The sequence below is a fragment of the Phascolarctos cinereus genome, unplaced genomic scaffold (assembly GCF_003287225.1).
Source record: "Phascolarctos cinereus isolate Bilbo 61053 unplaced genomic scaffold, phaCin_HiC Scaffold_9;HRSCAF=440, whole genome shotgun sequence".
NCBI lineage: Eukaryota > Metazoa > Chordata > Mammalia > Diprotodontia > Phascolarctidae > Phascolarctos > Phascolarctos cinereus.
The window spans coordinates 196,373,144-196,386,433 of NW_027556402.1; the positions used below are offsets into that span (position 1 = coordinate 196,373,144).

The window sequence follows — 13,290 nt, forward strand, 5'->3', positions numbered from 1 at the left end:
ATAAAACTCATTTCCTGGGGACAGTCTTCAGGCTGAATTGAATAGATTCCACAGAGGTGAAAATGCAGTCTCATGCTCTCTTTTTCCCTAGGCCAGTCAACTTTTCTTTCTATCCAGCTTCATGAAGAGATGTCCTGGGGGCAAGGAAATCTGGGAGCCTTTTAATGACATCGCCCATCTCATCCTGGCACCCAAGGGTGGCTCCAGCTTTGTTCCTGTGTGAGTGCAAGTACAAGGTTCCCAGTCCTTTCAGACCCCCTTGGCCTTCCTCCCATATGCATAACATGGGCAGAATACGGCAAAAAAAAAAAGTGCCAAAATGACTTGAGCTCTCCGTATAATTAAATTAAGATGCCACTTAACCATAAGAGCTTTTGCAACTTGTGTCTGTTGGGCAGTAAGACCACCCACAGTTTAATTTTCAATTAACCTAATGAAAAGCATAACAGCCGGTAAATTAGCCTTGGAACAGTCTTCAACCTCCTTTACTGTAAAAATCAGGCTATCTCTACCTGCAAATATATCCTTTATGCCTCTTCTTGTTGTTGAAATGGAAATCATTTAGGTTCCATTTTGGTGCCAAATCATTCCAATCAAAATGACATCCTGAGGTACTGATAGAGTTTATTGCCCAAATTCACCTCTACAGACACACTGAGGAAACTGTTTCAGAAAAAACTGCTGGGAAGCTAGGGTCTGCATTGGTTTGAAATAACCAGAGCAAGCCTCTTACAGCAACAATTTAAATTTTATTCTCTTTCACTTGAATGTGCAATATTTTCAGCAGTTTTCAAAATGTGAACATGTCTAAATTAAATATTTTCTCTATTCAGTGGGCACAGCTATATGTACGTCAGGGCTCCAGGCCTCACCCATCATAGCCCTCTTAGTTTTGAGGATGGCGATGACACAGGACATGGAAGGAAGGTTAGACAATGACAGATTTTCTGCCCATTGGGCTGTTCGTTCTATCTGGCATCATGAAGGCAAAAGCTGATGGAAATAGAGAGGCCCATACACACAAGCAGATGAGAGAGTAAAACACCTCACAGAGACTGCCTTCCAACATGACAGATTCCTCTCAGAGCAACACTATTGGCTGATTAAATCCTTCTCAAGGAGTGGGGAGAGGTGTTTCTAGTTCCTTGGGTCAGTCTCTGGCTGAAACTCACCTAACAGTCTACATGGCAAAACTTCATTTCCAGGGTAAGAACAGTTTGTGAGCAACAGAGCCTGCCCTAAGAGCATCTTAAAAAGTGGCGTCTTTGTAGGACCTACCCTCTCCAAGTCACCTACAGGTAGTAGGTGGAATTCCTGCCTCAGCCCTGCCCTCTTCCACTCATCAATCTCAATCTCTGTTCTGATCTACCAGCTGGAAGGTGTAACCACTTCCCTTTCTCACCTTAACCACATCAACATCCCAAATTCAAAATGGCAGCCAACATAATGGGCCATTGGCCTAAAATGGTCCTTTGTCACTTCCCCCCAGCTTTTATCCTATTACACAAAGTAAAGCTAGTGCCTCCCAGAGTCACATTCCAGCTGACTCGAACAGTCAGAGTGATTTTTTTTTCAGGCATGTTGCATAGTAGGGACTTCTAAAACCAAAGGCAATTTATTTGTAAAGGGGGTGTGGGAGTATGGGGGAGAGGAGAGAAGGTATCAGAAAAGAAAAGATCTGAAACTTGTAGATGACTGTGAGCTAAAAGATATTGCTATATTTATAATTCATTACACCTGAGCACATCTCTCAGTTCAAGAAATATACTACACATGAAATGGTTTTCACCAGGGCCATGTTGCCTTGTAATATAGTATGAAATAAAGTTGACTTTGATGCCCTGGTAGGAAGGGCTTACTTAATACAAAAGATTCTGAAGGCTATGAGATAACGAATTAAATGACTGCCTGTTAGGTGGATTTTGAGTTCAGTCACGGCTCTATATTTCCTGTAGACATCGGCAAGAAGTTTTTCATGTCAATCCTATTCTTTATAAAGAATCGATTTGCCAACATAAAGGAGAAAGGGGTGAGGAGAAAGGGAGAATGTATTTGCAATCAGTTGGAGAAAGCTGTTCAGTCTTGGTAATAAGAAACATCACAAATAAACCAGGTCACATTGGAAAGGACGGAATGTCCCTTGATAACAGGTACATATAATTTACTTCTGCACTTCTACCTAGCTCCCAATATACTACATTTCTCAATATTTTCCATAGGAAAAAAGTAAGGAATTAATATTGTGAGATAAATGATTTAAATTAAAACTTATTTTGATTGAATATCTGCTTTAAATATTTGGAACTTAATAAAGCCAAGTATATTTTTCCTTCTAGAGATTTGATTGGTCAGGCTGTTTTCCCCCAAGTAGGTTTTTAATATAAAATTAAGTCCCACTTTTCTAACAGCTGCTCAGTTATGTACAACCAAGTTTTACACAGCAGATAAAAGGAGTTTCTGCTTCATAGTTCTAAGATAAACAACAGTGTGAATGCTGGTTGAATTTATCTTTCTGCGTGTGTTTAGATATTTCAAAAAGTCAATTTCTTGGGGCAGCTATGTGGCTCAGAGGATAGAGCACTAGCCCTGGAGTCAGGAGGACCTGAGTTCAAATCCAGCCTCAAGCACATAATACTTCCTAGCTGTGTAACTCTGGGCAAGTCACTTAACCCCAATTGCCTCACCAAAAAAAAAAAAGTCAAATTTCTTCCCATGGACTTAAGCCATAGAATTTGGATCTGTTTGCTGGTGTTTTTAGTGCTACTAGTGAAAATAATGGTTCAAGAACCAGCATGAAATGGTCTCATTCTAAATTTTGTCAGGAAAAAAAGAAAAGACAAAGTCAATTACTATCCAGAATGGTCACATACACTTTTAATTCCAGTTGGGGGAAGAGTTCTAAACTGCATGTACTTCATAAATCATCAACGTTATTACGGGAGAATTTAAACATTGAAGTCAGTATGAATGTTGAGTTCTATACTTTTTAAATGAGAAATCAGTGAAGGGCCCAAAAGATTCATAAGCCTTCTTTCCTAGAATTTTGCCAATATTCATAATTACTATGACTTTTCACAACCACTTAGCATTGGCTTTTTATGGAGAAAGCATGTCTGCCAAGTGGGAGACCAAACCTAACAGGGGAGAAGTTATTCCTCTGCCTTAAGGGCTGCTGTTAAAATTAAAAGGGGGAAAAAACCCAACAACCCTCCACACAATACTTAATAGTGTCCCCTGCAAAACCAAGAACCTCCATCACTCTCCACTGTTGCCACACACAGGAAAACATCATGAGTCTTGATTTGATAAAGATGTTTCCCTGTGAGGGGAAAAACCTGATATTAACCATTAGAAGGGTTTCAATGTTTCTCTTTTTAGACCCTTAAAGGAAGAGAGGCTTCCCTCCTTCAAATGCCATAATAGGCTAAGGGACAGCTAGTAGCACTCATGTACCAAACAGAAGGGGAGCTCTTTTAGTAGGGAAGAGAATGAAGGGAGGATAAGGTGGGTATTAGGGCTACCAACCAGGACTCAATTTTGTAGGTTTCTAAGACAATTTCAGTCTGAATCCCTCTAAGCTTATAAAAATACAGAGCTTGTAAGTAGAGCCCCTTATATGGGTCTAGAAACCTATTAAATGTTGTTTCAAGGTATATTACTATAAGGTTAACTAAAAACAAGGTGCTCCAAGGAAGACTTTTACCCCCCCCCAAACTTTGGAAAACAGATTATGATACTACTTCCATTTAAACTGTCAAACGTATAAAAGAACTAATTGGGATCTGGGGTTCAGGGCAAAACTCACCACCACAGCAGGAATGAGTAGGAGTAGCCATGAGGAACATACTTTGCCTCAAATGGAGGAAAAATCAGTATACTCCTCATTCAGTCAAATACACCACTAATCTTTACAAATAAGAACAACAATAATAAAAAAAAATCACAATTCCTAACCTGCAACTCTATGCCAAGTCAGTAAAACCTTCCTAGAGTTACTCTGAATAAAATGACATGGCTATTACGGCCATGAAGAGAAATCTGGTCCAAGTAACAGACCAAGAAATGAAATTCTCCTAATAAGCAGCCATACTGACTACCCTCCCCACCCCCCAAAAATCTCTGATCATTTATGAACAATTACTGTGTCTAGTCTTTGGGGATAACCTCTTTGGCTCATGGCTTTGGTGCTGGCTTTTAACAGAGTCTAAACCCCTACCTTACTCCTCAAACCACATGAAACAAAATGAGAATATGCCTGTGGTTACATCTGGGCCAGACCTGAAAGGTATATAGATGCTGATGACAGGAAGTAGTACAGAAAAAAAGAAAGTTTGCTCCTTCCCTAAAGGTGCTCAGAAAAAGTGTAATAAAGGGTCAAATATAGCCAGGACACAAGGAGACAAGACAGACCTATCCTAAAGAAATGAGATTACCTACATACTAGTGGGGTCTTTGTGGGTGCCCACACCCTGAGAGGGAGAAGAGATGGCTAATTATCAAATCTAATATAAGAGGCAAAAGCCCCAATACCAAATAGTGTGCCTGAGCTGTTAATTCAACGGACCAAGGAAACGGCTTCTTGGCCTAAGATAACAGCTGCACCTATCCAAACGGCCATTGGCCACCACAATTAAAGAGTAACAGACCAAGTTCAGTTACTAGGAGGCTTGGGGGTTTATGGAGTCATCTTTGCCTAAAGAAAACTGGGTCAGAGGAAAATATCAAGAGCAGCTGCTATGTACCGAAAAAGTTCCATTAAGCTCTGATCCTTCCCGTGTGTGTTTTCATGAGCTGTGGGGAAAACGATTTTCAATGATTTGAATGCAGTTCTCTGAACACAAACTCAGAGGTTCCAGTTGTGACAACATAGAACGCAGGTGACAAGCTGAACCGAAATGTAATTTGTATGTTAGGATGGGTGAAAAATGAAGGCGAGAAGATGCACTCAGGGAGAAAGCAGGGACGATACAGGAGCAGTAAAGACATTCAGCCGATTAGCTTCTGATCATGTCAAAGTACAGCACATCATGCAGTACAGATTTTACAATTGTACATACTTTTTACATGGATATAGAAATATTTAAGTTAAAATTAATCTCTTTACTGATATACTCAAATTTTAAATCCTGAGAAGAAAAAAGGAAAAATAAATCATGGCTGTGTGTGGGCCAGATCCCCCTCCCTCGATACCCCCCACCACCACACACCACAGTCTACCAAAGTCCAAGAGACAGGGATTACATGCTGGGAGTGTTCACCATGGAAATGGGATTTCCTTTTCCTTTCTGCTTGAGAGAGACGTTAGGAAACACTTTCTAAAGCTTGATTATACCAGACGATAGCTACATCAAAATGTGAAAGTGTCCAGTGTCAACAACCTGCACGAAGGAAGTACTTCTGTCAAAGATTCAGGATCAGTTGCAACCCAGTGACAACAAACAGGTTGAACACTTAGAAAAATATATAAACACCTGGTTACTTTGCATTTAGTACTTGCCCTATCATACAGAGTTAACAAAAACAGTTGTTGTGGCTTTGCTTTTTGTTTTTGTAAAAACTGAGTCTCAATCCCAATATTACCCGAGGTATGTGAATGATGTCCCTTTACCATGGCCACCCCATTGCAAACAAGCACTTCTGTTACAGTGTGAAAGAGATGCAAACACTGGCATGGGAGAATCATGAAACCCAGAAATCCCCTTTTTTGCTTGACCTATCCCCAACTCCCATCCAGGGTGAAATCAGGGGTCCTCATGTTTTGCCTTGTGTCCACACCGGACTCCAGCCCAAGCTGACAATCCCCACACTGTCCAGCTCCACGGAGCTTTCAACATGTTGCAATCTTGTGGACATTTTGCAAACAAGTCAGCAGTCGGTGGTAGGGATTTCCTGGAGATGCTACCACCTCAAACACAGACTGAAAGGCCCTGCGATCTAGCTCCTCATCTATTTGATGTCTGTAAAAGTCTATGGCCACCAGACAGAAAAGATTAATGTCCACTTGTTCCGACTTCCCCATCCTGCTGATGATGTGTGGAAGGCTGGGAAAGGAGTTAAGGGCATATTATTGGGAAAAAAAAGAAAAACAATGCTAAGGTTGAAAGTTTGGAATTCTCCACCCACTGGGATTCTTTTCCAACTAGAAGAGGCTAAAAGTGGATTCCCTCAGGGAATAGATTCTGCAGAGAAATGTCAGATAATCAACGACAAGGAAAATACACTCAATGAAGAAATGTCTTTAGGAGCCATAAAGTTCAACCAAAGTTAAGCTGAAAAATCTAAATCTCTTCCCTCATAAAAGAAACTCAGTGCCCCTCGAACCCTCTTGTTGATTCCTACAGGCAGCAGCCAAGAGGGCACGATGAGACAGGGCCTCTGAGGGAGCTAGTGAAGGCAATGTGAGCCTGAGCTGAGCTGGGACAAGTTCCCATTGGGAGACGACTTACCAAGGCCTGTCTTCCCTCTGCAGAGCTTCCTCTCGGTGCTCTGACTTTTTCCGTGTGTAATGTGTGCTGGGCAGTGCCATGGCCTCACTCCGTTGGCTACTCCAGGGGCTCTGGGTGATGTCACCCTGTCATCACTAGAGCAGCTGAACTACTTTAAGGCTATTGTGGTTTGTCTGAGGGGGAAGGTTGCCAGAAGTACGACTTTGGCGTTTAGGGTGGGAATTCCAGCAAATACTCTTTTCTTGGCATCTTGGCCAAGAGAGTGGAATGGGGCACACTGACAACAAAAATAATGAAAAGCAGCATCAGTTTAGAAAAAAAAAAACATCCTAAGCATTGAAAATGTGTTCAGAGACTAGAGCCTTAAAACCTGCTTCAAAATTGGTATTCCTTTTAATAAAACAATCCTAAGCGCTCTTTCTTCACATTTATCTTATTAACAAAAAACAACAAAAAGCAAACATCTTCAAAATGAATGCAAGTTTCCCGGGGGGGGGGGTGGCGGGGTAAGAGGTGGAGATTAAACTCTAATGATCCAGTCCTCTGAAAACCCACCCTTGGAAAAAACCCACGAATGTGAAAATGATGTGTTTCAGGTTCTGGAGTACTAACACAGGACAAGAAATAGGACAAACAAGTATGGAGGCTAAGGACATGATGTAGAGACCGAGCAGAGGATACACTGCTGAAACCCCACTGACTAGTGGATGCACTGACGAAAAAACAGGAGAGACTCCACATAGCCATTGCGACTGGGGTCCTCTGAGTGAAGTTTGAGAGAGAGAGCATCACCCAATCTCGGACCATAGATGATTGTCCTGTGGCGTGCAACGTCTGAAACACCTGAAAAACAATGCAATGATCCAATATGTTTCAGTGGGAAACTGAAGTCTTTACAATAAAGGAAGAGCGAATACTTAAAAAGGTAACTATTGAAATACAGCCAAGTTTCTGAAAAAGCCCTGTTAGGATCAGGTACACAATGAACAGAAAAAAAGAGCACGGTAATCTAGTGTTTAACAAACCCAAAGATTCTAGCTATTGGGGCAAGAAGTCACTATTATGACAAAAATTGTTGGAAAAATGAAAGGAGTCTGGTAGAAACGAGGCATAAAGCAGCATCGAACACCGTATATCAAAATAAGCTCAAATGATTTAGACAAAAAATAAATGACATGAAAATAAAACTGAATAAAAAAAAATTAAAAAGTCTGTTAGAATGGAATCTTGCTAAATTGCTAAGTCTAATGAGTCAGATTGACTTAATACCATTTCAGTACTTCCAGAACACAGTTTAATAAGGGGGGGGAGGGAGGCGCGAAGGCTTATATTACCAGGATAATATAAGGTACTTATATCTTAAAACTATTTTTCAAAATAACCTCAATTTTATACTTGTGAAAACCAACTAAGAACACACTACCTTATATACAACAGTTGCCATGAATTGTGGATACGGCTGCTGGTTTGATAGAAATTCTCCAATTACTTTGTTCATTACATCCTGAGGAGGGAAAAAATCATCTAGAAACTGAGGAAGGATCCGTGCCACCACTCTGGCTTCACAGGGAAATCCTTTCCTGATCCTAAGTGAAGAAAGAGAAGAGATGTGAGGAGAGAAAATGAAGATTTAATTCACGAATTAGAAGACTGATCTTTGGAATATGGCGTAATCCTGCCCCTAACTCTACCTCATCTGGCAGCACTTTACACTGAATTGGCCTCATAAGGTTGAGAGTGCCCTTGACCTCAGGGCCTGTATGTAAACTGCAAAGCTCCCATATGAGTTTTCATGAGCTACAACAGATTTATTTAAACTCATCAAAGATTTTCATTAGTGGAAAGAACACCTTTGACAACTGCTCTGCAACTTCACGATCTCAGAAAATCTTACCAAGCTCCGAGAGGTGAAGTCACTTACCCAGAATGAGTCAGAGATGGGGCTCCAGTCTGGGTCTTCTTGACTCCTTGTCAAGGTCACTATATGCTATACCACAACACCTCTACCATGAGCTATTATATTAAATTAGTTAGATCTTTTATTTCTAGCAAAAATTAGTAATTATATTTAATAAAAATCAAATACTCTCTTCTTACCTTAAAGTGCTCTTCCCCTAATTTTTTACTACTGAAATACTACTCATTCTACTCATCCAAGGCCCAGCTCAAATACTTCCCCTACCAGAAAGCATTTCCAAATCCCCCAAAGCAGAGTGATCTTTTTTACCCAAGAACCCTCCACTGAATCTATCTATCATACTCTGTATTAAATTACTTGTGCACAGTCTATATCTCTCACTGCTTGACTGTGGGCTCCCTGAAAGTAGGGCAATGTTATATTTCTCTCTAGATTTCCCACAGTGCACAGGAAAGTGCAGCACACAGCAGGCGAACAAATTAATGAATCAAGGAAAACACCACTATCTGCATCAATTGTAGTGAGTTATCCCACCAACTCCCCACCTTGGCAGGTACAAATGGGAACAACAGGGCAGGTTAGGAGCCCCTGACTCCCTGACCCCTCTGAAATGGTCTGGGAGAAAAAGACTAAGCGGCATTATTCCAGCTTCTCCTTTCGACTTTGGCAGGACTGTAGCCGAGCTACCTAATAAATGTAGTTGCCTGCTTTGGCAATCTGAAAATCCTGATGACCACTCTCAATAAACTCTTCCAGAGTCCTCCAGTAGTTTGAAAAGTAGTCGTAACATCTAATCTTCACCTCATGCATATCTTCTATTCCCAGCTTAGGCAGGCAGACAAAAAAACCCACCTGCTCAATGAGTACCCATTCCTTCATCCACTTGAAGATGCCCAGAGAACCTAACTCTGTTTTTCCAGCACTATCTATATTAATGGCACATGCTAAAACTATGAGGCTGAAAAAAACGTCCTCCACCACAAAGCTGGCTATGGGACACATTTCCTCATGTGGATGATTTAGGGATTAAATGCACACACACACACACACACACACACACACACACACAAAGTCATCTGCTAATGCATTTCTCAAATTATATTCTATAGAAGCCTGATGTTTCATGTGATGTGTCTAGGAATTACATGAAAAAATGCTGGTGCCAGTAATCTTTTTCCCTCTAAAATATTAATTATGACATCACTTATGAATCAATACTACATGCAACAACTTTCTTCAAAAAAAAAAAGGCTTAGTTTCCTGTTTTACTCCAAAAGTCTAACTCCTACCTTTCCTAGGGGTCTTCATACTTAAAAAGCCTTGGACCAGCAAGTATAAGCTCCCTTAGTGTATTTCACCCCCCCCAAAGTGTTCTGGGGTGACTACTCTAGAAAGACTGGAAACTACTGAAAGTATGTTCACTTCCCTGTATGCCTTTGGGAAGGTCAACAATGTAATTATCCAATTTTTTTTTGTTTGGCTACATATTGAGCTGAAAAAAAATTAAATACCAAGCAGTCATCACACAAGAGAAATACAGTAATGTCTTTCTAAATGTACACTTTTAAATTAACATAAAATCATAGAACTCAGAAACTAGAAGCAACATTAAGATCTTTTACTTCAAGTCCCTTGTTTCAGTGATGATGACCCTGAGGCCCAGAGAGGGAAGGGCTCCAAATCACAAAGTGAATTAGGGACGGAGCTGGGACCAGTACTTATGCTTCCTCACTCCCAGATGTTCATGCCATCACTTTCTGTTTCCTGACACTAAAAACACTGGCTAAAGCCATTTCTGGCATAGGACTTCATAGGCATAGGACACAGAAATCCTTAACAGTTAACAGTCCTCACTGTTGAATAATGTATCTTGTCCCAAAGAAGACAAAGCAACAAACACACAAAGGGGATCTAGCCATCACCCTCTTGCCCTAGCTAATACCCTCATCTTTCTGGTAAAAAAAAGACAGATTGGGGATTAGGCCCTAACATGTACTGTGCATTCCTTGACTGCTCCCTCCCGCCCTAGACTTTAATAAATGCTTATAAAAGCTTTATCTTTCAGGGCTCTACAACCTTGTATAGGTCCATTAGTGTAGGGCTAAGGAATGAGCAGAAGACAGCAGTCCAAAGAAGATATGGATACTTCAAACAGAATGAAGTCTTCTAAGAGGTTCAATTTCCTCAGAAAACTTAAAGTTATTTGTTAATGTTGTCAATAGAAATGCCCTGTACTGATCTGGTTACTTACCTAGACAACATTCTGATTTGTCTCCAATATGACCAGGGCTCACCCAGATAGTGTGAACAATCCTACAGTACCTTGAAGAATATCAGGTTTCTGTCAGCTTTGAAAAATCCATCTTCAATCAAGCAACTATAGGATTTGTAGGGTCAGTGATCTCTTCTAAGGTAGTGGAAAGAGTAGCAGATATGGGGTCTTTGGAGTGAAGAGTACTTAAGCTAAAATCCTAGCTCTGCCAATTAATACCTGTGTAACCCTGGAACTGTTTCCTCATCTGTACAAAAAAAGGGCTAGGCTAGGTGGTCTCCAAGGATTCATTCCATCTCTAAATGGCACGATACAAGATTGTGTTCAATGAAGGGCAATGGTGACTTGAAAGAGTTAATGGAGGGGGTAGGTAGGTGGCGCAGTGGATGGAGTTCTGGCCTTGGAGTCAGGACGACCTGCCTCAGACACTTGACACTTACTAGCTGTGTGACCCTAGGCAAGTCACTTAACCCCAACTGCCTCACCACCACACCCTAAAAAAAGATTACAAAAAAAGAGTTAATGGAGGTCACAGCACTGGCACACTAAGGTCATCTTTAAAACCAAGAATGATAACTCAGGTGTGCACAGGTACCATTACCACCATTACCACCATCTAATGAAGACTTCTGCAGACCTATCCAATAGCAGCTTGAATTCCTAGGCACTTTAAAGTTTACAAAGAGCTTTCTTCACAAAAGTCCTTGGAAGCACCTAGTACAAGTGTTACTTTGCCCACCAGAGATGAGGAAACTGAGTCAGAAAGCTTCCATGAAGTACCTTGCCCAAGGTCAAACAGCCAATAACACCAGAGGTGGAATGTGGACAGACTCTAGTCTTCGGATTCTTCACCCAGCACACATTCCATTACATAATGAATGCCACCTTCTCATTCTCCTCAAAAGCCAAACTGCATTTCCACCTTGGCTCTTTAGAAGATGTACAGCAATAGAAAAAAAACAAACAACCATGGTTTGGAGCCTAGGCTGCTGATGCAGTGTGGTTTCTCCTCTCAGGAAATAAAGAAACATTTAACCAACATTTTGGTTATTGGAGAGTTCCAGTATACAATGCCCACAGTATTCTCTGTGGTTTCAGGATGGTGTCACTTTAGGATGCTACCCAATTATGGGGTACAAACTCTCTCCCTATGAATGATGCGATGATCACTCTGCATCATCCTAAACCAATTTCATACACTAGTCATAAAGCTTGTTTTGGTGAAGCCGTGGCTGATAGGGATTTCCTCCTGTGAACGCCCCTAGAGCCCACCTGTCGACCAAGAGTTCTATGACAGAGGAAGCACACTGTGGGGGGTCGTGAAAACATCAGAGCCTAATCAGGATTCAAATGGGAAATATCAGCATTATTACAACACCAGTGCTAACAAGAATAAATACATTCAAATGCCATTGTTCCTTAGCTAAACTAACAATGCCTTTAAGGGTAAAAGATGTATCAAAGGGGAAAATTCAAATCATAAGGGTTTACCTATCAAAGAGAACAGATACCCGCTCCATTGCAACAATAACCGACTCACTGTCCGGGGCAGTAGGGTTGGGATCTGAGGTTCTGCCAGGGCTGATTTTCTCCTTTCCTGGAACAAAATCATTCAGAAGGAAGCTTAATTAGTAAGAAAAACCAAATAGGCTTGCCTACAGGACCTTGTTCATAGCAATCAAAACTTGTTAAGTGAACTCAGATCAAATGATTCAGAATGTGAAAAACTTCATACCTAAACTAATACACGCAGGGCAACCCCAGTGTTTAACTGCACTCTTTTATTTGCTCCTCACAACAGTAAGGCAGGTACAGGAGGCAGGAGTTTTTCCTTTTTCACAAATGAAACAACTAGAGTCTGCAGAACTTAACTAGCAAGTACCAGTGCTAAGAGGTAAACTGAGGTCACAAGAACCAAGAACTTTAACATTTCAAGTCCTCTGGCTCCCAGGCCAGCATTCTTTCTTCTACTCGATGTAGAACCACAACCAGGAACAACGTCCTCCTGAAATAATGCAGAAGGTCCTCATGTTCTCATAGTTTTCTTGAACTTCTGTTATTTATGAGAAAAAGGGATAGTAGGTACCTTTTATGAACATAAGGAATGAAGTGGCAATGAATTTGTCTTCATTCTGGGGAACTGGGAACAAAAGTAATTATATGTTTCAAGATATATTTTTCCTTTCTCTACATTAGATTGAAAAAAGACAGATGCATCGATTAGTTCATCAGTGATTGGGCAGGAAAGTGTCATACTAACAGCCTGGCAGCAATCGCAACAATTTCTGGTTGGCTGAAACTGTAGAACCAAAAAACAAATAAGCTTTGATGAACCAGCTCGGTCTAGAGGCCCTAGGTAGGCCAATAACAGTTGGGGAAATGAGGATGAGTATTCCGAGGTAAAAGATGTTATTCTCTCTGAGATCAGAAGGGGATCAGGCATACCACAGTGTGGGGTCTAGTCCTAGAAAAGCACCGGCCTGGCAGGATTCCGAAAACATTAGCTAAAGAGTAGCTTAGGAAGGTTAAGTACCACCCTGTCTGTACCATGTAGTTTTCTTTTATATATACTTTCAGTTCCCTGAAACTTTATTCTTGATGTTTATTATTACTCTTTTTCTTTGTAAACAAACCCAAGAAGTTGTGCTAGATCC

At 40.9% G+C, this 13,290-nt stretch overlaps 1 protein-coding gene across 3 annotated transcripts in view; it reads right to left on the bottom strand.

Annotated features, from left to right (window-relative positions):
• Positions 1-729: 729 nt before the first annotated feature.
• The window catches only part of HTT (huntingtin), a 209,914-nt gene continuing 197,353 nt past the window's right edge, over positions 730-13,290 (bottom strand). For 2 of the 3 annotated variants that reach the window (XM_078148998.1, XM_078148997.1), the window contains 3 exons: positions 12,128-12,233; positions 7,870-8,032; positions 6,048-7,289 (listed from right to left, as the gene is read on the bottom strand). In XM_078148998.1, the coding sequence (XP_078005124.1) occupies positions 6,840-7,289; positions 7,870-8,032; positions 12,128-12,233 (719 nt within the window). In that variant the 3' untranslated portion in view covers positions 6,048-6,839. The other variant, XM_020992153.2, reaches the window with a different exon arrangement.